Genomic DNA, 22,935 nt, shown 5'->3' with positions numbered 1-22,935 from the left:
TTAGCTTTCAATTGAGTTTATTATAAACTTGTCAATCACCAATACCAATGAGGATAAGGTTGATGATGAGATGAACACGAATTGTGATGATATCAACAGTTATAAGTTGTTGGTAACAAGCTAAATTAATAAACTGGTGTAAACAATTCAATTGATTAAGATGAAATCAAATTAATTTCTGTAACCTCTTGTTAACAGGGAGAAGAAAATGTTAATCATTTTTTATTAACTTTACACTCTACATAACCTAAGGGTCCATGTTACTTGACTGGCCAATATTTTCATCATTTTCAAGCTCACAAACCTTGACCAGTCCTTATCTTCCCCTGATCACCGCCATCATCATCAGCATCTTAAACTTCCTTCAAGTCATCATCCTATTAGAAAGGCAACTGCAAAATTAAGTTGCACTTCTCAAAGGGAATTGACCGATTCCTTTGCAAAAACAAGATTTAATTTACTCAGCCTTTTGTCTTGTGCATCTTTCCCATCCTCTTATCATCACCTCATCATCATCTTTCCTTTGCCTTCTTAATTTCGCCTCTTGTTATGAATATACTCTTTAGGCATTCAACATTTCACTTTGATCAAAGCTTGTTTTGCCACGTTAAAACAGTTAGATGTTGGCTTAAATGAAATTACTCAAAGCTTTAGCTCATTTGTTTTGGCTCAGCCTTTTTTGCCTCTGGATGGACAACTGGGAATATTATCCAATATTATCCTTCAGGCCTTAACAATAAATGTACATCTTTGCTCAACTGTTCATTGCCAATCAACAAATTGTTGACCATTGTTTCAACACAACTCCAACCTTAATTACAGCTCATCGACCCCAAGTCCAACTGCAGACAAACACATTTCAATCTTTTACTTTACTCTTTTATACATCGATAGCAAGTCGTGTTAAGATACATTTCACATTAAATTTCATGCAGAAGCACCTCTACACTTGGGTCAAAACTTATGTCTAGACTTGGGTATTAATACATTACGATTGTCAATCTGAAGCTCCAAGAAATGACTAAAGAAAAGTAATTAGCAAATCTCAGGTGGAATCGGATTATTTGACTCTGAGTTTTTCAAACTTTGCATCAATTTCGCCAGCAGAAATGCCTTTTTCGGTTTTGAGCATTTTTGCATATCAAATGATTCCATCTTCAATAATAAGATTTTTCTTAGAGATTTTTTTTCTAATTTAAACATTTTCGTTTGAAAACGTTGAAAAGTCGAAAAACAATTTTGTTCATTTCAAAGTTGATTCCAATTTTGCTCAGTTTTCCATATCATTTGTATGCCTATTGAAATGCTAATGTCCTTTTAATGTAATTTTTTGCTGTTTGACCATTTGCTGTATCATTCCTAGGGTTACAAAAGTGCTATTAGTGATTTAACATTTTTTTTATTTCATTGAAACAGCAAAATAAAAGTCACTCCATTTGAAACCATTTAAATATCAATCTGAATTGAGTTGAAATGGAATACTGAAAAGGCTGGAAAATCGGTAAAAATTTTGTTATATTTCATGATGGACTTTTCAAACTGTTCATAATGAATGGCGTAACTTGACAAACAGATTTCAATTGACATGCAAACATCAAAACTACAAACAAAATGATTTCCTCATTTTCACTCCCAGAGAATAATATTAATGTTGAATTTCGTGTTTCACAAAAAGAGAGCAAAAAGTTACATGAAAGAAAATAAAAATGTAAATTCAATCACAGAATAATAATGAAACTGTATAACAAATGAATATCAATATGAATTTGGAACCAATTCAGTGTCATTTTTCATTGGCAGCTTTTTTCTGTCAAACTTTTAAACTTTCATCAATCTATTGTTTTTATATGTGAAACACTGGAAAGTAATAAACGTTTAATTGTCCAAGTAGCAACAATAAAGTTTGCCTTTTCGAGTTGAACTCAATTTCGAGATTGGAATTGAGCATAATAAAAAGAAAGGTCAAAATCTTATTGTCAAATGAAAGGTTATTAAGCTAATGGAAACAAATTGTCAATAATATTGAACCATTTGCCAGAAAAGGTGAAAATCAAATGATTATAAGAATTGAACAGTAAACATTGTTCAGAAAAAAAGTTCTTGATTCTTGTAGCACACAAAAAGTTATCACTGAATAAAAGCAAATAATTTGGTCGTAAAGAAAAGAGGCTGAGAAAAAAATGAGAATCAAAGAGATGAAATAGTTTAATGATGATGACAATAATAGTAAAGTTGATGATAATCAATTTTCAAGAATCACTTTCAACAAATAATCAAAATCAAAATAATGGATTGTAATACATAAAAGCAACAACACAAAATGACAACAACAAAAATGAATAAAAGAGTCAAATACAAAAGTTAACTCGACAATCAATTTCGATATTTTCATTTCAAACATCATTTTCATCTCATCATAATCATAATCAACCATCATATTTCTGATGAAAAATAAAATTCTGACACGACAATGCTTTTGCGATGAAATGGGTTCTAGATAAGGTCATTTTTGTGATGTATAATCTTATTTCAACTTTACTTTAATCTTTATCATCAACATATACCTCACAGTCAAGGCTGAAAGTCAAAAGTTTTTCAACCTAACAAAGTCACTCTTTTCCCATTGAAATACGCTCTTGATATGGGAACTTTCAGATCGAATGATTCTATTTTCGTTCTCATCTTTGCTAATTTTTTGGGTTAAAAGTCATCCTCATCATCCTCATTTTCATTTTTAAATTCAATTTCAATGCTCGCATTATCTTCTTCGTTATCGATGTATTTCTCAAAGTTAGAGTGAATGGCTGAGGCTGATATTTGTCAATCTTTCAACCTAACAAAGGCACTCTTGTCCCATTGAAATTAGCTCTTGCTATCGGACTCTTCAAAGTCCAATGACTGTTCATTTTTTAATTTTTCATTTCCATCGTCATTTTTCATCGTTTGCTGAATACTAATAGTATCATCATCATTGTCGTTATCATCATCGTCATCATTGGTATATTTAACATACCTTGGGAAGTTTGCTTGAAGAAGGCTGAAAGCCAAAAACTGTCCAACCTAGTAAAGTCACTCTTTTCCCATCAAAATTAAAATTTTGATGGGATGGAAAATTAACTATCGGGTCGTTCATCCGCGCCTTGGCAAGAATTCTGTTTGGAGAACAAAGAATTGTCGAAACATTGTTCCGAGAAGATGGAGAATTCCTCAAAGGCATCAAAGCTGATCAAGATCGTGACAAGCTTTTCACAGTTGATGAGGAGTTGAAATTGAGTGAGACTTTAAAAATAATCGATTCCGATTTTTCACAAACAGAGATGTTTATCGTATCATGGTAAGAGAGAAGATTAATTCTTACGGAAGAGATCTCAAGAAAAATTTAGATATCGACAAGAAGTCGCCAAGCAATATCAAAAAAGCAAAAACAATTTTACAGGCAACAAAAAATATTACTTCTTATTTCAAAAGAATCGCTCGACCAGGAAATGTTCAAGAAAAGCAAGATGGGTCTCCAGTAACTGGACCATCAGGAACCCAGAACACGGAAACCTCCAAAAAAAATTTATTTTCCTATGAATCATCACCACAGTCATCACAAAATGTTTAAAAAGGCCTAAGAAATTGTCGAAGTCTCACCAACTTCATATTACCCTTTTTCAACTACCTACACTTTATTATCAGTATAAGCTCTTGCTCTTACCTTGGCAAGCTCAACAAACATTTTTTCATCTATCTCTGCAGTGAGAAATCATCAGATTATTTTGTTACCAAATTAATTTTGACAATCTTTTGTTCCATCCAATAATCAGCCAAAACCTTGTCCATTTTTCAATAAATTTTGAGCTCATTCTCATTGACAAGATGTCGTCAAAATTCTAAAATAATTTTGATCGAGAAAGTCTAATCATTGCAATTTATTCAAGATTGATGTAGAAATCAGCAAGATTCGCTCAATTTGGCGAGATCTTGCTTCTTTCATCACTAAATCTAAACACGGGTAGTTCTTGAGTTGTGACGTTTTACGCGTCAAATATTTTCATTTCCAACCTAAACAAGTTACTATTACCGGTTCAACTTAACATCTTATAAGAAGTCGCTACATTAATTTATTGTCATTGACATTCAATCAACAATGTACAACAATCCAAGTATCCTTCATCCACAAGTGGCCCAAATTTGGACAAAAAATCTATTTACTCTTCTTTTTGCTCATTTTTTTCTTTTCATCACAATACTTGTTTACTCGACAACATTCACCTGAATAATAATGATGATAACGGCAGTGGAAAAATTACGGAAGTTGAAACTCTTTTTTTTCCTGAGCTTTTGTTGTTGATGTTCCTTTAAACTCTTTTTTGCCTGTTATTGTGTTTGTCATCATCGTTTTTGGTGGACAACCAAGTCAATCCAAAAAGGATTACAAGCAAATCAATTGATTGTTTGCCTCATCTCTACCATCTTCATCTTAATACACTTTCAATCTTGAACATACAACTTGCTCTTTTTTTACTTATCATTTGTTTTCATGGATCAGTAATGCTCAATATTTGGTTTAGCTCATGATGAGCTTTACTCTACGACTTCTTTTTTTACTCTTCATCTTCATCTTCTCTTGTCTTCCAAACATCTTTCCTGTCCTTTTCTCAATCGGAAATGAATGTTCATTTATTACATGTTATCTTCTTACTTTACCTTTTTTTTGTTTATCTTCTGATTCCTCTTACCAATGGACTTTTCTTTATTCATTAATCATTCTTATTTTCACCCAAACAAATCCCGAAATTGAGTTTTCAAAGGCCCATCAGTAACAGTGATAACATTACAATTAGTAACCAATATGAACCTTTATTAATCCAAGACTGGGAGTGATTCCATTCCCAAACTGATTGCCATATTTACATAACTTTTTGTTTTCTCAGTTTTCTTGCCATTCCATTATCATTTCAAGATATTTTTCATTTATCACAGGAAATGAAACGATTCTTGATGTGAAAAATCCCTTTCCAAACCTTTGTCTGTTTCAATAAGAATTGAGATTATTTTTTCTGTGTTTGCCTTCCCTTGCAAAAGCTTATCATTATATCATTTATTTTAGTTGAGTTTACCAAATAGTTAATCGATTTCCGGTTCAATTTTTTCCTCTCGTGTTCAGATTTCATGTTCAATTGTGTGAGACTTTGAAAGTTGAAAGAGTCAAGAGACAGGTTTAAATGTGAATGAAAAAAAGTGCAAAATTTCGAGTCAACTTTTTTCTCTCTCTTCATGAAAGCAAAACCTGAACAACCAGAAAGGAAATAAAAACTCATTAATGTCGATTATAACATTGACTTGCAATTTTGTCACGTAACAATCTTATCTGTTTCATGTTATTATTATTATTATCTTAGTGGGTCCAGTGATTTGTGAAAATGACTGATCTATCCTTCACCTAATCTTGTCACATTATCGTAATTATTGTAAGAAGATGATAAAAGAAACAAAAAGAGAAGAAAAGAAAAGGAAAAATAAGGAAACTCATCTAAATCGTTATTCACTGTTAATAACAAGATAAGAACCATAGCTTTCACCTTCATCTTCATCAGATCTGTTGGCCAGTCTGGTGAGGCCGAAAGTCGTCAATCCATCAACCGAACAGAGTCACTCTTTTAGCATCAAAAATAGCCTTTGATGCAGCCTCTGTGCCAATGTCATTTTCATCATCATTATTGTAATCATCATCATCTTCCTACATGACCAGCTTTATATCCAAATGCTGATAACTGATGAAAAGCTGGTCAGTCACTAATGGTCAATAACACTGTCCAGATACAATGAACCACACAAAATATTATTGATAAGTTACAGAGTTACAAACAACAACAATGATTAGCCCAATAATGTTGACACTAATAATGATGGTAAACAAATTAATATGGAAAGGCAAAATTGTTCAATTTTTACTCATGTGTCCATGTATTTATCAATTCAATCAGCATTTCAATAAAATTTTTATGATGCAAATGTGAAAATGTTTCCTTCCCTGTTAATGATAACTTTTATTAATTTACTTTCTTGTTGCTTTTTTATTTTGTCAACTTTTTTGTCCACTTCTCTGTCAGTTTATTAGCATTATTTTAATTGTTATTAGCATTATTATTGTTAACATTTTCACTAAGATACATGATTGTCAAATAGATTCAGAATAACCAGTGGAAACAATTAAAATGCTGTTCACGCCATTAAACCATGTAACTGAAGCCTCCAGAGGATCATTTATAAATGTATACAAATGGCCATCAATTCTGTCTCTTTCTCTGTCTATCTCATGTCTCTTTCAATCTACAAAAAATAATGATAAACTTGAAACAAAAAAACTCAATTGTTTCAACTTGATATGAATGTTTTCACCTTTTACTGTCAGACTCAAGTTGAGACTGAAAGTCTGAGCAAAAAGCTGAAAATTTAAAAATAAAAATGAGAAAAAAATCAATCTCAGGGATTGAAGCTACTGGGAATTTCATGAAATTGCAGGGAATTGCAAGGACTTGCTGGGACTTGCTGGGAGTTTTGCGTAACATCTTGAAATATTTCGATATAAAGTCATTTCCATTTCATGATGAACTTGATACAACTTGATTACGCCACCAGTTTCCACTGAACTCATTGAACAAGTTGTTTAACCAGTTTGACGTGAAACGTTGAAACTGATTGTGACTGATGTGTTTAATGATGTTTGAACATCATGGACATTATATTTAACAATTAACCAACAAGAGTCTATCCAATTCATGAATATTAATATTCAACAGTAAAATTCCCTCCCAATGACTGGGAGTTCATTTTAACTCCAAGAATTTACATTATGATATTGTGATAATTTCCGATACTTTTGTTATTCACTCTCGCGTCAATTTTTACCTTTCAATTAAATTGTTATCAAGCTAATTTACCTTTCAACCAATTGTACAACCAATTTCGCGATAACATCAATAATAACAGAAAAAACTAGTTACTTCATAACTTGTCAGATTAATTTCATAATGTACAATTACTGAACCTATTTGATCAGGACGACTAAACAAGTCAATCTAAATTCAATTGTGCATCAATATGTTGAATATGTATGGCAATGGATACAATCATATTAAATTACAGAGACAGTGAGAGAGAGAGAGCTTGGAGTTGAAAATGAAATAACAGTGTAAAAAGGCTGATAAAGATGATGAACAAAATTCATCATCATTATCATCATAATTATCTTTTTTTTTGCTTCTCCTAACTTTAATAGTCATTAATGATAATGATAAATGTTGCCTTATTGAGTTAGTATTGACTCAACCCATCAAAATGTATAATATTAAGTTAACCACAAAAAGTACTAAGCAAAAGACTAAACGAATCAAGTTTCGTTAACCTTTTTGGGTTCACTTTTCTGGTTATCAGTTCTTTCAATATTTTGTCAACCATAAAAATAAAGCTTACACTGGATTCTGACATAATATCATGTGAACCAAATGCATACGAAAAACCATAATTAAAGTTTCAACTGTTTTTTACTTCACAATTAGTTGATTAGGTTAGTTGTGAAAATGGCAAAGTTTTTTTTCCTTCTTCTTCCAATTTCCAATTTCAGTTTTTTTCATCCATTTGATGGTCATTCAGAGTCTGATAATTAGTGTTGATCAAAATGAGAGGCCAAAATTTATCGATAAATTTTGACCAGTTTACCTTTTCCAAGTTTTGCCACAAATTGACTCTGGCAGGTTGAAAGATGAAACATGAATCATGATTTGATTTAGATGATTGAATTATACATTATTCATGTAGATATAAGATTCCTATGATTATTATTAGTTTCATCATTTTACTTTTGTGTTATTATTTCAAACTCTGAAATGCAATCAGTCCATTAAATTGGATTTTCAAGAGAAAAGTAACTTTTTTTCTCTTTTCCTTTGACCTCATCAAAGGTAAGCTTGCCAACTTAATGGTTCAGTTATCATTCAAGATGTATGAGTTATGTCAACTGTTGAACTCGGCAATGAACTGCAAATGCAATTATAAACTTAACAAGTACAATTTTTCACCTTTCAATTGTTCAATTTATCGCATCCATAGTCTAAGTAAAGTGCAATTGAAATTGAATTTCATGTCACTGATTTTCTCTCAAATAGATTTTCGATTTTCATGTTCCATTGAATGCAACATTATTGGTAAAAATGAAGCGTCATGAGTTGAAAAATTGGAGTAAAATTTAGGCAAATGAAGCTTCAGATCAAAGTTAAGTTGATGTTTGGCTTTATGTTGGTTAGATTGAGTTTGAAGACCAAGTTTAGGTTAAAGAGATCACTTTGATTGGAGTCAATTGTTGCAAACATTTTACTTGATTTTTCCGTACCTTTAACCTCACTGATGGTCGCTTATTGTTTCCAACGATAATAATGTTCGAGACCAAATTAGATGAAAAGATAGTCCATGAATCGATGGTTCATCTTTGTAATAATGGTTAAGATGAAGATGAATAGTTGAGTAAAAAGTTGAATCAGGAAGCTGGTTTAAAGCTAAAGCATTGTTCATTTATAACAATGGTTAGCACATTTTCACATGAAAAAATATGGACAATAGATGATGATACCTTTTGAATACTATTTTTAGCCTTGGACATTACAATCGAGGCAATCGTATTCAAACAACGTTTAATGAAAGCTTGAAAGATTTATTGTGAAACAAAAAAATAATAATGCTTTAATTGATTTACAGTTGAGATAGTGAGGTTACAATAATGAAAATGGTGAGTTGAAAGTTTCAACAAATTCAAACAAAAAGTTGAAAATTGAATTGAAAATGATTTCTCAGTTTGTTGAACAAGATGCATTGTGTTTACCTGTCTATCATTATACCAGGAATTGGGTAAAAACATGAGATTAATTTTATAATTGTTAAAGCTTAACAATTTTATTGACATTAGTTTGTTTTATTATTCTGTTGGCTTAAACCTTTAATCAGAATTGATTTTCCTTCCAAAGCTTTTCAAAATCTCATCACATATGAATAGACGAATTGAAGGTAAAATTTGGAGTAAATCAATTCAGTTTATCGATTTCAATTTTCTATTGAAATCAGCGAACAAACCATTTTGATCATTCCATTGACAGTGATATGCGAATGTATAAGTTAAACCAAAGTGCAATAAGAAACGAATATCTTTTTTCATAATTATATTGATATAATTGATACTTGTTCATCGCTATTGTCCAATTTCACATTCCAACTTTTTTACAAGCTTATGAGTAAAACGATGCATAACCATGATGATTCTCATCACACCAGAAACCATAGTAACTCATCTATTAGAACCCAATTCTGAGGGAAATAGTCTTCACTTTTAGTCTGCAAGTTGAGCGTATAGTCAGGTTATTTTCCACTTCTTGCAGCTCGAAGATAAAAGTGTTTCTTGCTTTTAGAATGACCCGATGGAAGACCTTTTTACTGTCTTTATTTTGGTCAAAGTTTAGTTGAAATTATTTTGAATCACTTCACATTAGATTGATTTGCAATGCGTTAGATCATAATCCAACCTTAGTTGGAGTTGAAAATGAACATTTGTAGATTATGCGAAGTTTAGTTTAAGTCTTCGAGTTTTTACATAGTTATTGTTTCCACTAGAAATTTCAGGTCTTTAACAACGCAACTCATTTTCAAGTTGGTTCAGTTAAGCTAATCAAGTACATTTGGTTAGTGTCATATTAATAATTTCATTCTAATAAACTAATGAGAAAGCAACTAATCAAACAGTAACTTAAGTTGATTTGGTTTATTAATGTTTCTCTCGACAACTTAAACGAATAGAAGTTTAATTGATCAGCTTATTTGGTGACCAAGTTATTGATGTAAAGTTTGGTTTGTAAGTATCAAGTTTGGTCAAAGTATCCTTTTATTGGCACGTTTTATTGAATCTTTAGCTCATCAGTTCATGCATTTCTTTGAATGCAATGATATAGATGAAAGGTGCGAATTGTTCTTGATTATTCAGTAAAATTTGTCTAGACGAATGATTAGATGCAAACTCTATTTAATTTAAGATTCATTCAACTCTCACAACTATTGATGTCAACGTTTTGCAGTTTAAATGTCTAAATTGAACAAGAATTAATTTGTTTCATTGTATCAATTTGGATGCTCGACAATGCAAAACTGGTTAAATTAGCAACAATTAGGAGGAAAAATTGTGACAAAGCAAATTGTTGTTTGTTCATCATTTGCTTAATAAGCTAAATAAATAATTTAATAATTTGTCATTCATTAATATTTCTCATCGTTGAGATGAAATGTTAAAAAAACGAAAGTTTAAGAGATGAAACAAATATTATGATAATGTTGTATAAATAACAATGCAATAACAATTGAATAACAATAGCAATAATCATAATGATAAATGCTATTTAAACAGATTTATTTCATTTCTATGTACATTTTATTGCTCTTGTTGTTTTAAATAACATCAAAGTAAATTTATACACATCAATATTTATATTTTTCATCATCACAGATGCTTCAATGTGAAATGTATAGATATTTTTGGGTTAATGAAAGAGTTGCTTTTCTTTGTTGTTTTTATTTATGTTTTGTTTGATGGATTATGTTACTCACAGAACCGGATCTGGTTTCATTCCAAATCCATTATATTCATTCATTCGGTGAAGAAAAGAGCTTCCAAATTTTGAAACTTTTAGGTAAATACAATATCTGAAAATAGTAAACTCATCAGCATTTCCAAAAGTGGGTTTCATTCCGAGTAAAAGATGAAACATTTTCAACATAAAAATGAATGTTACATTACAACAAAAGACCCACATAAGGTTTTACTTTTGATGCGACAAGAGTCACTGTTAGGTTGAGATTTTTGTGACTTATGGCTTGAAGTTAGACGATCGCGTGAAGTAAAACTTGACCATAACTTGAGAGTAAATTTGGTCGGAAAAGAGTCGCTTTGTCAGGTTGTGTTTTGAAGACTTATGGCTTGAGGTTAGACGATGAGAAAACATGAAAATGAAAATCGTGTGAAGTGAAAATTGGCCCTGACTTGAGAGTAAATTTGATGGGAAAAGAGTCACTTTGTTAGGTTGTTTGAAGGCTAACCTTTGGCTTGACTAAATTTATGCCTAATGTATTTACTGGTGGCGATGAAAACTGCATTATTGTGATTTATTCATGACTTACCAGTTGATATTGATTGCTTTTTTTCCACCGATTCAGATATTTATCTTTCATCGTTACACACTGTATCTTGATTAAACTCAATTATCATGACAATATTATTACACATCATGTTTACTCTAATCATCATCATCTATTCATCTCTCTGCCTCGGTCCTCATTCTTATCCAAGTAATTTGATTTGGCTTCTATTCTTGACTTTTGGTTGACTTTCAAATGACATTTTTAACACTCAATTGATTCACATAACAATCTCATTACCATCATCATCAATTTTATTACTATCATTATCATTATTATGTAGCTTATTGTTTGTTTGGTCAACCCTGAATCTTGCAAATTTCAATCCTATTTCAATCTTCCCTCAACTCTCCACCTTGAAAATGTATATTTCAACAAAATAATCAAAATAATTTGAAATAATTTCAATCTAAATTCTTGACTATTCAACTCACTGACAATTATCACTCATCATTATCATCTAACCATCCAAGCTTATTTGTTATATCATTAAAATAATATCAACTATTTGCTATAACAACTGAGTAACTCAATCTCAATTAACTTTACAAAAAAAGTCATTATTTAATTGCAGATTCTTTCGATTCTTGAATTCAAAGATTGCTATTTAATTGCAATTGATTTGATTACAAGTCAATTCGTTCAATTTAAGTGAAAACATTTTGATTATCATTTTGTATCCCTGGTTAAATAGCAGATGAAAATTGGAGTAAAAAAGTCAAAAGTTCATTAAATTGAATAGTTGAATAGAGTTGTATTCAGCCTTTCAATTTATCCAGACATGGAGTTAAACTCGATGTAGCTTTCAAGCTTTGAAACCTTATTTTAACATTATTGATTTAAATAAAACAAAATAGTTATCATTTATGGATATATATTCAGGGTAAATTGATGATTTAAAGAAGCTTATGAAACAGCTTAAGCTTTAACACTTATATTTTTGTATCAATATTTTGAATAGTAAAGGGTTTACAGTGAAATCTTACAAGCCAAAAAGTGTCTTCTCCTTTTGCTAACCAAATTAGTAAATTTAATTCATCCTTTCAATAACTTCATTATTTAAACTTTATCCATTTAAAAGCCAATTAATCAACTGCTCAACAGATACATTTTCATCGAGAATAATTACTCAGTTACGAAGTTAACTAATTAATGAGAATATCCATCGAGAATCCATGAGAATACACTCTTTTAAATTTCAAAACAGATTCTTTTAGATCATTAGCCTGTACGACTCAATATCCAGCTCGTATTATAAGATTATTTGCTTTACTATTGTTTTCTCGTGTTTTGGTTTAATTTTTAACCGAATGTAGTCTCAGCATTTCGTTTAATTGCAGTTTAATTAGCTTAAGTTGTTCTAAAAAGCACAGCAAACACAATTGTCACATTTTGCACAACTTGATGTAAACCCTGAAAGACTAATGGGCATAAACGGTCAAAAATAAATTTCTCGCAAGTTTAGACTCCGTAAGTTGATAGATGTGTAAAAACTAAACCTATTTATGCGAGTTGAAAGTTTCTCTCATCAATAGTTCTCGAGAAGATCGAGTTCGAAGTCTGAACTTTGAAGGCTTTTTGTGCGGTTGTGGAAGCAACTCAACTCATAGAACTCAGTTTATCAGTGTTACTTTTGCTAACCTATCAGAAAATGCACTTATTTTGGTCAATAAAATTTTCGATTTTCAGCAAAACAGATAAATTCGATTTTCGGTTAAACCGACCTTTTTCTGTAACCGTTAATTTTAGAGATCTATAACTTATTATTCTTGCATAAAAAACATCTGTAAACATCAACAATCCAATACTTTTTTCAGTGCACCAATGGTTCTCTTGATTTTGGACTTTTGTCGCAAAACTTCAGTCCTCAATATTCTGAAAACGGCATCACCTACAATCATTATTCTTTCACCAATCATTAGATAGCATCATTGGCTATAATATATTGAAATTTTATTTGATTCAAGATCTTAAAAATCAAAGTTATAGCATTGCATTAGTTATGATACCAGATTTTAGCTTTTTTTATGAAGTTGAATTGTTGTTCAAACACAAAGATTTATTCTAGAAGGATATTCATTCTTAAATTAGTTAATTCAGATTTTATTGGGTGTCTTATCATAGTTCATAATTGTATCTAATTTTCGGTCAAAGAATGATAACTGTAGGTTGAACCATTCGGGAAATATCGAAGCTCAAAGTTTTAAGGCCAAGGGCCAAAATCAAGAGAACAGTTGACATTTTGAAAAAAATGATAAAATCCATGATGTGTAATGACAATTTTTATGAACGTATTATAAGTTACAGCTTTTTAAGTCTCACGGTCAGTGAAAAAAGTCGGTTTAACGGACAATCGAACTTATGGGTTTTAAAGGAAAAATAGAATGTTTTTTCGCAAAATAAGTGTATCTTTCGGTTGACTAACAAAAATAACATAAGGGAAATGAGTTTTTATGCAAAAATCTGTTTTCATTGTTGCACAAATAGCGATCGAAGTTTCAACTTTCAACTCGATTTTTTCGAAAACTATTCATCGGAGAAATCTATGAATCAGACAAATAAACGCAGTTTTAATGCCACTACAAACTGGCAGAGTTGAAACTCGCAAGAAATTCATTGTTACCCGTTTATGCCCATTTGTCTTTCGGGATTTGCATCAAGTTGTGCAAAATGTGACAATTGTGTTTGCTGAGCCTTTTTAAACACTTTTTGAACAACTTGCACTAATTAAACTGCAATTATACGAAATTCCGAGGTTACAATTTTTTAAAAATTGAGCAAAAACTTGAGAATAAGTCTGCAGACTGAATGTTCATATCTAAACACCAGTCTTGATCAGTTATTCGCCCATTTGAGCCCAGTTTTCTTTCAATATTTGCGTCAATATCTGCATAAATGTTACAATTGAGTTTATTGTGTCTTTTTGGTAACAATCTTTTAGGCCTAAACAGTTAGTTGAAGCCCAAGAGTGAATCTAGTTTGACCGACAGAATTTGTACTAACTAATCAATTGATTTCTCATCATTATTGTAACAAAAGATCAAAATTGACTTAATTTTTCAATTTACTTCAAATAGCTCTTTAGCTATTCGACTGTTATGTTATGTTGTGACACCGCTGTTATGAACGTTTAATGTAGCAATTGATCTAAGCAAATAGTAAATGCTCAACTCTGTTTTTGGTCGCAAATTTTGCTCAATAATTTGATAGAAAATCGCTTGAAACTGAAATGCTATCCATTATAAGTTAAAGACTTTAACTTAACAGTTTAACTTTGCTTGGTAAACTTGTAACCAAACAGTGTTGGAAGACCTTATTACCAAGTAATAAATCAAAAGCTGGCAATTAAAATGATTATATCATCAGTAACTTTATCAATTTTTAATTAACTCTTCTATTCTTCCCTGTTTTCCTCTTCTTCCATGACTCTCTTAATACAGCTAAACATTCCCCTGAAGCAACCTTTCGTGGACAAGAATTTATTTACTTTAATAACATAACCAAATCAGTGATCAGTTCGAGTGATGAGATTTCACTGTACTTCAAGTCTCGCCAATCAAACGGCCTGCTATTTTATTCAGGTGATGGTTACAGTGATTATCTTAATCTAGCAATTAGAGATGGTGGAGTCACTTTGAGCGTTAAATTGGGCAACAATTTATCGGAGCGAACAGTTAAACCAGCCAGAATCCGATTTGATGACAATCAATGGCACAAAGTATTGGTACACAGGAAAGTTCGTGAGGTAAATAGCAACTCAACAAGCCACTCACACAGTGAACGGCAAAAAAGCAACATTCATCTACCAATATTTGTTTAACCAACAACCAATTTCTCGAAACCCAAAAGTAACCCAATTAATTATTATCATTAACCTTTTAATAATATTGAACAATTATTTCGATAGCAACGATCACGAAATGTATTTAGAAAATTAATTTCTTTTTTCTATTGATTTTATATCTTCTATTATTATATAAATCATTAGCTAAATTGAATTAACCAGCAACAACATGAAATTGATTTTGCGATTTTTTCTTGTTTCTTTATTAGACATTTTTCATTTAGTATTACAAATATTTTTATATTGATAATTATTCATCGACAGGGAAACATTTATCTAATGATATTGATTTTATATTTTGATGAGCGAACTTTAATTTTTGTCTTTTTTTCCTCTTTTTCCAATGTTTACAGATGAATCGGGCAACAAGCTTTTGTCATGTAAGTTGTTCAATCAATCACTTGTAATGTTGTTCATTATTGTAATAACATCTTTGAATTGCAATTACTTTTCACTGTTGTTGAGGTGACTGATGAAAATGATGCTCGAGTCGTAATTGTTCATTAACAGGTTCATCTTAACAGCAAGTTGCCATGAAAAATGATTATTGGCCAGAGTAAGCGAAACAAAAGTCAACCAATTTAAATTGACAATAAGACTTTAAGATTGTGGACCAAGAAAGGCAAAAAGATTGATTAACTTTGATTGACCAAACGTTTCTTTAATTAACCATGACTCGGCCTTTTAAATTAACTTGATTGGGTCCGTTAGATGACCATCAATTGAACCATTTCATCTCTACCTATTTAAAAAGAGACAATTGAAGAAGTTAATCAGAAAGTGAAATGACAAAAGGCAACTAATACAATTGGCTAAATTTCTTAAATCAAATTAATATTATTACATGCAACTATTTCATCTTAATTTGTATTATCTTCCTTTCTTACCTTTTTCACATTAATTCATTGCAATTGTATACCTCATTGAGTATTACCTCTTTTTTTACACACTCATATACACATTTGGACACATACATTTTACCTTGATTTTGTTTTACCACGTTAAACAATTCCCTTTAGATTCATTAGGTTTGTTATAATTTAACGATAATCAAGGTAATTGCGACTTCTAATCAACTAACAATTCAAAGTCATCTTCCCTTAACTCTTAACCTATCCTTCATTTGATACCCTAAGTAAATTACTTTGATTCACGCTAATACACATGAAATAACAATGAAAGTAAAGAAAAGATTTCTCATTTTTTTTCCTTCCCTTTTCATTTCTCGTTAAAGTTAACCACAATAACAGCATTATTATGGTTATTACTATTACAGTGATTACAGTGATTATTAGCAAAAATTCATGTATATACAGATATACATTATAAATATTGTATAAATGCTATAAATGTATATATGTATTCATATATTGATTTGCTATTGATTGATGGAAATCATTTTCAATTCTCTCGTTCCTTTGTATGTGTATAAATGTGTATGTTTGTGTATTACTGTTCACCTTTCAATGGATCAACCATAGATTATTGTATTAAATTACGCTGGTTGATGATAACTCTTTTTTTGTTTCTCCCTTTTCATCTCTTTTATTTTCGCCACCATCATGAGAGTTTCCTCTTTGTAAAATGTATAATAGCTTCGAGTAATATTTTGTTCACTTCTCCTCATCTTTTTGCCCGCCTCCTCCGCCTCTTCATCTGCGTTTACCTCCTCCTTTACATTGTCTGTCATCACATTTTCAATGATATCTTAATCGTGATTTTCAGTCATCAAGGGAAACTTTTACATGGTAAAAATGAAAGGCAACATTTCATCCACTTTTACACATCGTATTCAAGATTATATCTGATCGTTCCTTTTTTTTTGTTCATTTATGGCTTTTTCTTTTTCTTTCTTCTTTCATCAACGGTATTCATCTTCATTTAGATTTTGTCTTTTTTCTCTCGTTGTTTGACTTTTTCCCTTTTCCAAACTATTGAACTCCATCTTTTTTCCCTCTTCATCTCATCTTTACTTGTTTTGCTTCTCCTTATGAATTGCTTTTATAACTTCTCATCTCGTTTCTCTTTCTCTTTGCTTTCGATCTTTTCAGTTTTCAATAACAATTGACGGTGTTTACACGGAAAGAGGTTCAACTACAGGTTCATTTTCTCTATTGTCCAGTTCAATACTTTTTATCGGAGGAAGTGACCATTTTGAACAGCTTCCGGGCTCAAGGGTACAAAGCAACTTTATTGGTTGCCTTAGGAAGGTAAGTTAAGCATAAACCAATGCAAGATACAGGATGATGATAAAAAAAAGAAGAGTGAAAGTGTGTCTTCAGGAAATCTGTAGTAGGTGAAGATAAAATCAAGAAAAGTTAGTCAGGAAAAAAGTAATGGGTAATAATAATGATAATAATAATGTATAAAAAAAGATGAAGAATAGTAAATTGAAAGACTTACTCTTTTTTTTCTGCTTTGCTGTCACAAGATGAATTACGGTTTGCTTGACCAACTGTAGCAATAATCAGACATCAAAGGGAGGTGAATATGAAGCGATATAAAAGGTAGAAAGTAAAGTTGTCATCTTGTTCAAGAAACCTTTATCATTAGATATAAAGTTAAATTGATAAAAAAAAGATGAGGAAACGATGGACGAAAATTTTCTGTTGTAACTATTTTCACTCCCAGTAATTTATTTGGTGGAAAAAATGCTTACCAGAAACTCCCAGTAGATGACAAAGGGGCCAGAATAGTAAGGGAAAAAACAGGTAAAGGTATCTGTAGGCAGAGAAGAAGAAAGAAGATGAGAGATGATATTAGAAAAAGTTTAAGAGGAAAAAGAGATGATAATTTCATTTAATGTAGGAAACATTTTCTTCAATCAAATGAAATTCATCCAATAAACTTACAAACATCCCAATCAAATCAATCACTCAATACCGGTGAAGCACAATAATGAAAGCAGAAAAGAAATATTGTTCTAATCTTGTGAAGATAACTTAATCTTGATCATTTTTGCTTCATTTTATCTTTTCACTTTCCTTTTTCCATTCTCTGATTTTGTTTTTCCCTTTTCAACATTTTTCCTCCTCTTTTTTCTGGACAAGGTTGAATTCATTGGAGACTCCATGGTTCTAGATATACTTGATTTAGCCAAAAGTGACCTCAATTTGTTCCAGGTAAAGGGAAACATCGTTGATTCATGCCAAGAGGTTGAAGCTGCTGATCCGGTAACCTTTACAACCAAAGATTCATTTCTTGCCTTACCCCGGTGGGAGGCTGTTAAGGGAGGCTCTTTATCACTCAAGATGCGAACAAATGAACCAAATGGTGTACTCATGTATAGTTCAGGAGGAGTCAATGGAAACAGCTTTTCATCAACATCTTCCGTCTCATCTTCTTTAACCTCTTCCACATTTTATTCATCACCAGGTCCAAGTGACTTTTTTGCACTTGAATTACTGGATGGACAAATTTATCTACTTCTTAATCTGGGTTCTGGAGCAATTAAGGTAAAAGCTTCAACACGTCGTGTTGATGACTCCCATTGGCATGTTATAACCTTATTGCGTACAGCAAAATCGGGTCGAGTTACGGTTGATGATTCAGCTGTTGACTTTGTAACTCCTGGAACATCCAATCAGCTTGATTTAGAGGGTCCACTTTATTTGGGTAGTTTTGGACCTTCTCAAAGAAAGGCTTTTAATGAGGTGCCTCCAGAACTTTGGGCGGGTTCTTTGAAATACGGTTATGTTGGCTGTATACGTGATTTAGTTCTTAATAATCAAGCCATTGATATTGCATCGTTTGCCCGAAAACAAGATTCAGGTTCAGTTAAACCTTCATGCCATTCATTACCAAGTCACTGTGATAAAAAACCTTGCTTCAATGAAGGTATCTGTATGGAAGGATGGAATCGATTTGTTTGCGATTGTCGAGCCACTAGTTTCACTGGTCCTGTTTGTACTAAAGGTAAGAGGCTCCTTGGTTTTATTTAGATTTACCATAATCATGTTTCCGTTTTCAATTATGATAATATTTATGCTGCTTCTCGTTTGAAATAAAAACCACTTAAAGATGTATTTTACTTTCGCCCTGTTGTGGCTGTGATCTCAACTTAAGATAAGAGTCCATTAACAAGCTTAGATGTATCACAAGGAATTCCCTCCTTTTTGCTGCTACCTCTTAAATCTCAATTGTAATAGTTTCCATGATGATGATGATGTGTTAGCATTATAATGAATGCTAAAAGGAATGATAATGATGCAGATAAATATTCACATTAACAGGCCAAAAGCATCAAAAAAATTTTCTCCTCTCATTTCCTACAAGAAAAAAGGAGAAGAAGGAAGAAGGAGGTGAAAATTGACGATTCAAATTAGCAACTGATTGTGATTATAATGGTGAAAATTAAAGATAAAATGGTAGAGATTGCGATAGAAATTCATTTAAATATTGAGAGTATAAAATATATACCAAGTGAAACAAGGCAATCTGAATCAAATATACATTAATTTGTAAATGTAATAAATGTTCAAAGCTGTGTTTCAAAAGGCAATGTTAGTATTATTTGGAGGCAGGAAGAAAAAAGAGTAAAGAGAAGAGAAAAAAAGATAAGGAGAAAATGAAAATGAAGAATAAGATGAAGATGAAGAGAAGAGTAAAAAAGAAAAGGAATCAAAAAAGACTAATCAGAGAACCATGAATATCGTTAAATGTCATTATCATTGATTCTGTTGAACCTCTTACTTTCTTCGTTACAAACATCATCTTTATCTTGTTCTCAAAAAAGTGTATGATGGTGATGAAGAGAGGAAAAAATTCACAAGAATTTCAAGTTTTGTCAAGAATCTTTTTCACTTAGGCGTTTCTCACTTACTTTTTTATCGTTGCTATCAAGATGAATGTGAATTGAGGAAATCCTTTTGATTAGCTTTGATTCTTACCTTCTCTCTATCTCTCTTTCTTGTCTTCCAAACTCCCAAATTCCCTCCCACACTCACCTTAATCTCTATCAGAAAAGATTCTCACTCACTTTCATCAAATTCCCAAGATACCTTTTCAAATAATGTATTCACTAAAAAGTATAGTAACTCTTTCCAACATACAAAATGAAGAAAGGGAAAGTTAGTAAGACAAACAAGGAAGACAGAGGAAAAAGGGAAACGAGTTAAAGTTGTTTTCAAGCTTGAACCAACATTCACAGTCAATCGCATCATTTTACCTGTCACTTCTTTACTTACCTCACCAATTCTGAGTGAAAAGAGGGTTGCTTTGAAACTAAGAGTAGTTTAAAAGTGGTAGAGACGGTGATGATGATGATGACAAGGAGAAGAGAAATTAAATGGGAAGAATCTGTAGAGAGAAAGAGAAAAAGAGAGAAACATTATTCAGTATGAATTTCTACATCATGAACGGGAAAACTTACTTCCCTGGAGTCAATCTATGAAATATCCATCTTATTAAACGAATGAGTATATCTTTGCTTTCTTTTAGATTGAGAGTGAAAGTGGAAAGATCCATCTTCTTCTTCGTCATCTTATTCATCTTAGTTTTGTTTTTGCATGCAAAAATTGTTTTGCATAGTCAACAGAAACAAAAAGCTGCGCCTTTTAAGCTTTTACCCTTGAAATGGTACCTTTCCAATGGAAGTAGAGCAAAAAATCAAAACTAAAATTGAAACCAAGTTTATCTATACATTTCTCGAAGCCATTTTTCTTCTTGGATTCCACCTTTCTTTGCTTTTATTTGCTTCTCCATATTCATTTTCAACTTTAACCTCATCATCAAGTTGCTTCTTATCTTTATTTTGTGATCCTTCTTTGCTTTTCCTTTTCTTTACTTTAGTTCATTTCCATTCCAGTTTTTTGGTTCATGTTGAATGTAGACACTTTTGTTGGCATCAGTTTAAAGTAACTCGCGAATCAAAAACCAATTAATTGAAAAGAAAAAAAACAATCTCTTCAATTCTTTTTTCCCCTCTAAATCTTGCAAGATTCTTGAGTTTTAGGCTTTTTTCAACTTCTTTTATTCCATCTTTTCCTCTGTTGTTCTCCTTGTCTTCATTTTTCCATGTTTATTCTCCATTTATATGTATATAACAGCAATATCAATGACTCACAAGTACCTGGTAAGAATCGCTTGACTTCATCTTGAAATTTCAACATTACTTGAAATTTACCTTTTGTTTTTCATTTTATTTCTACTCTCCTTTTTTGTCTTATCCATTATCCTTTCTCTTTTCCAGCTTCCTTTTGATATATCACTGTAACTCGATATTGTCAGTTGTTATTTTATTATAGTTGGGTTGAGCGAAAGTCAAACATACTTGGTAACCATTACCTAGTCTTTTTGTTCAGGTAGCATTTAAGTGAATGAGAGCTGAGTCCATTTAAGTAATGGCGATGTTTAACAATTGTTCAATTCACATTGAAAATTCACTTTTTATACTCATGTGATTGATTGAAGGTCATCAATTATGATCCTATTATTGTCCTTAAAGTTTTATCCTGAGAGTAAACAATTTTTACTTCCATGGCCAACAAAGACATATAGTTACAGCTAGATCAATGTAAAGAAGGGTAACCAGAAAAAAATGATCGAAAAAGCTTGAAACGAAAGAACGAAATAGAAATGGCTGAATAGAGCAAAATAAATACTTACAATCAACTTGACCTCTTGATATTGCCTATCATATTATCATGTTTCATTTTTGCTTATGATGTAAATTTTGCATTCAAATTGGAATCGCGTCAGCTGAATTTACATATGGAAAGAGACAAGATAGGATTTCAAAAGAAAAAAAATGGGTTATTTTATGAATTAATGAACTATACTGTTTCATTATTGTACCTACTTTACTGTACAAAATGATTTTGTTTTGTAAATTACTTGTTACAGGGTAAAATTTGTTCGACAATTAATGAGTAATAAACTAGAAGAGCAAAAAACAAAACATTACAAACCGTTAACTGGAGATTCTTTTGACTTGTAGAGCTCATATAACTGTAATTCAACCAGTTTTTTGACATTATGCGAGTTTAAATTCACTAAAATGAAAAAACTAATTACTATTGATTAAACTAAATTAACAATTTTAAAATATTTGTTAATCATGACTAAATTTTGATGAAAAGAAGACCTTAAACAACTGTTAATGAACGAAAAAAATGAAAACAAAAGAAAAATCATTCATTAGTTAATCAAAGAGACACTAGCAGATGGCGTTGATCGCGTTTTAGTCTAACGTTGTTTTTGTTGCTGTTTTTGATTCAATTCAATTTATTTTATTTTTGGTGTTTGAATTTTTCTGGTGATTTCATCAAAGGTTTGATTTTCATTTAATTGTGTCTAAATCAAGGTAAGAATGTGAAAAGCCATTGCGGGCATAGTCTATGCTTTCATATCAAAATCATTGGAGAAACCAATTAATTTAATAATGTAATTATTGATAATTATAACTAATCTTATAATATAGAAAATTAAATTATACAAAACTAAAATTATATATTCCATATTCATGTAATAAGGTGAATAAGTTGGAGATGTTTTTTTAGTTTGCCTCTGTTGATTAAATTAATTGTGATTTGGTTTTGTTCTTCTCCATGTTTTGGATAGTTTCTGTATCATCTTACACATATCCATAGTCAACTGAACATATCAACAATTTGAGAAATTTAATTATGAAAATCTTTACTCAATTTAAGTGAATTCCTTTGGCAACTTGTTCAGAGCAAAGGGGTTAATAATGAAAGTCTAGCTTAATGAAATTAAACTAACGGATGTTTATCGATTATTTTCCTAGTCTCTCATCAAATATCTAAACATGGCTTGTGAGACATTATGATCAAAGTGTTGTCGACATCATCAAATGAGAAGCCATTACATTTACATGGTAATCAAGGAATCTGAGAAGAGGAAGGAGAAGAAGA

The 22,935-nt window shown here is 31.2% G+C and overlaps 1 protein-coding gene and 1 long non-coding RNA gene across 6 annotated transcripts in view; one reads left to right on the top strand and one right to left on the bottom strand.

The window, feature by feature from the left end:
- Nrx-1 (Neurexin 1) overlaps positions 1–22,935 on the top strand; it is a 58,610-nt gene that overhangs the window by 27,107 nt on the left and 8,568 nt on the right. Inside the window, exons 5-8 of the mRNA XM_015937186.3 lie at positions 14,658–14,962; positions 15,415–15,441; positions 17,113–17,271; positions 18,112–18,976. Coding sequence (XP_015792672.2) covers positions 14,658–14,962; positions 15,415–15,441; positions 17,113–17,271; positions 18,112–18,976 — 1,356 coding nt within the window. The remainder of the gene's footprint in view (positions 1–14,657; positions 14,963–15,414; positions 15,442–17,112; positions 17,272–18,111; positions 18,977–22,935) is intronic.
- On the bottom strand, positions 15,241–22,253 carry LOC107369385 (uncharacterized). 5 transcript variants are annotated; one of them, XR_016199728.1, is made up of 10 exons: positions 21,970–22,253; positions 21,668–21,760; positions 21,186–21,565; positions 20,433–21,131; positions 20,248–20,359; positions 17,914–19,329; positions 17,721–17,782; positions 17,465–17,602; positions 15,949–17,348; positions 15,241–15,803 (listed from the first exon to the last, which is right to left on the bottom strand). It is a non-coding gene; the product is annotated as an uncharacterized LOC107369385 (long non-coding RNA). The 5 variants fall into 5 exon arrangements; XR_016199727.1 differs by having other exon boundaries at positions 20,433–21,565; XR_003083496.2 differs by having other exon boundaries at positions 16,522–17,348; positions 20,433–21,565; positions 21,857–22,250.

Source organism: Tetranychus urticae, chromosome 3 (assembly GCF_039701765.1).
Source record: "Tetranychus urticae isolate SD_2017Ah chromosome 3, NJAU_TeUrti_SD_1.0, whole genome shotgun sequence".
Classification (NCBI taxonomy): domain Eukaryota; kingdom Metazoa; phylum Arthropoda; class Arachnida; order Trombidiformes; family Tetranychidae; genus Tetranychus; species Tetranychus urticae.
This window is presented reverse-complemented; position numbering and strand designations above follow the sequence as displayed.